The sequence below is a fragment of the Neophocaena asiaeorientalis genome, unplaced genomic scaffold, assembly GCF_003031525.2.
Source record: "Neophocaena asiaeorientalis asiaeorientalis breed wild unplaced genomic scaffold, Neophocaena_asiaeorientalis_V1.1 scaffold239, whole genome shotgun sequence".
Classification (NCBI taxonomy): Eukaryota; Metazoa; Chordata; class Mammalia; order Artiodactyla; family Phocoenidae; genus Neophocaena; species Neophocaena asiaeorientalis.
This window is the reverse complement of record NW_020175103.1, coordinates 151,604-152,309: the sequence shown is the minus strand read 5'-3', so window position 1 is coordinate 152,309 and position 706 is coordinate 151,604. Positions and strand designations below refer to the sequence as shown.

Here is a 706-nt window from a genome sequence, read left to right as displayed (position 1 = left end):
GCTGTGCTCACACGCCAGGAGCACCGGGTCCTCGAAGAGGCCCCCGCACAGCGGGCACGTCGCTAGCTGCTCCAGGCGCTGCACCAGTCCCCGGCCCAGCGGCTCGGATGCCTCCATGGGGAGCCAGCGTCCGGGCGCCGTCCCTTCCGCGACCGTCGCGACCACCTTCGGGCTACTCAGGTGGCTGAGCGCCTCTGCTGCTGGTTGCGTCGCTGCCCCTCTCTCCGCCTCCCACATTAACTTTCTGACGCTTTCTGGCGCTCTCCTGGAATCGCCTCTCTCTTCAACCAGTCTGTCTCCGCCAATCTCCTCACTACGTCAGGCTTTATAGGGAGGGAGGAGGCCCCTGCGGGAGGTAAACATCAGGGCTTGCGTAACACCCCATCTGGTTCTCCCGCTTCCCCGTGAGGTTTGGAGGAGGGTGGAAGGGACATCTAGGTCTCGAGCCAAAGAGGTTTTCGCTAGGGGGCGCTCTGGGGGCAAGGTATCAAGGTGTGGGGTGGGTAGCCCCCGTCACCCCTCCGAATTGCTCGAATCTCGCCTCCCCCTTGGCCTGCTGTGTACAGGTGGGCAGGGCGCCCCGGCTCGCTTTTGGCATGTGTGCCCACACCGCCAGGGTATGTCATTCTAGGTGGCTGGCACACCTACATCTGGGGGCCTGGGGCCAGGAAGCAGGGATCCTGGTTTGTGCGGCTTTGGCAGGCCT

General features: G+C 64.4%; 1 protein-coding gene across 1 annotated transcript in view; it reads right to left on the bottom strand.

Moving 5' to 3' along the window:
- The window catches only part of RNF39 (ring finger protein 39), a 5,273-nt gene extending 4,991 nt beyond the window's left edge, over positions 1 to 282 (bottom strand). The window contains exon 1 of the mRNA XM_024764288.1: positions 1 to 282. This exon is cut by the window's left edge and continues 261 nt beyond it. Coding sequence (XP_024620056.1) covers positions 1 to 237 — 237 coding nt within the window. The 5' untranslated portion in view covers positions 238 to 282.
- Between the last annotated feature and the right edge of the window lie 424 nt (positions 283 to 706).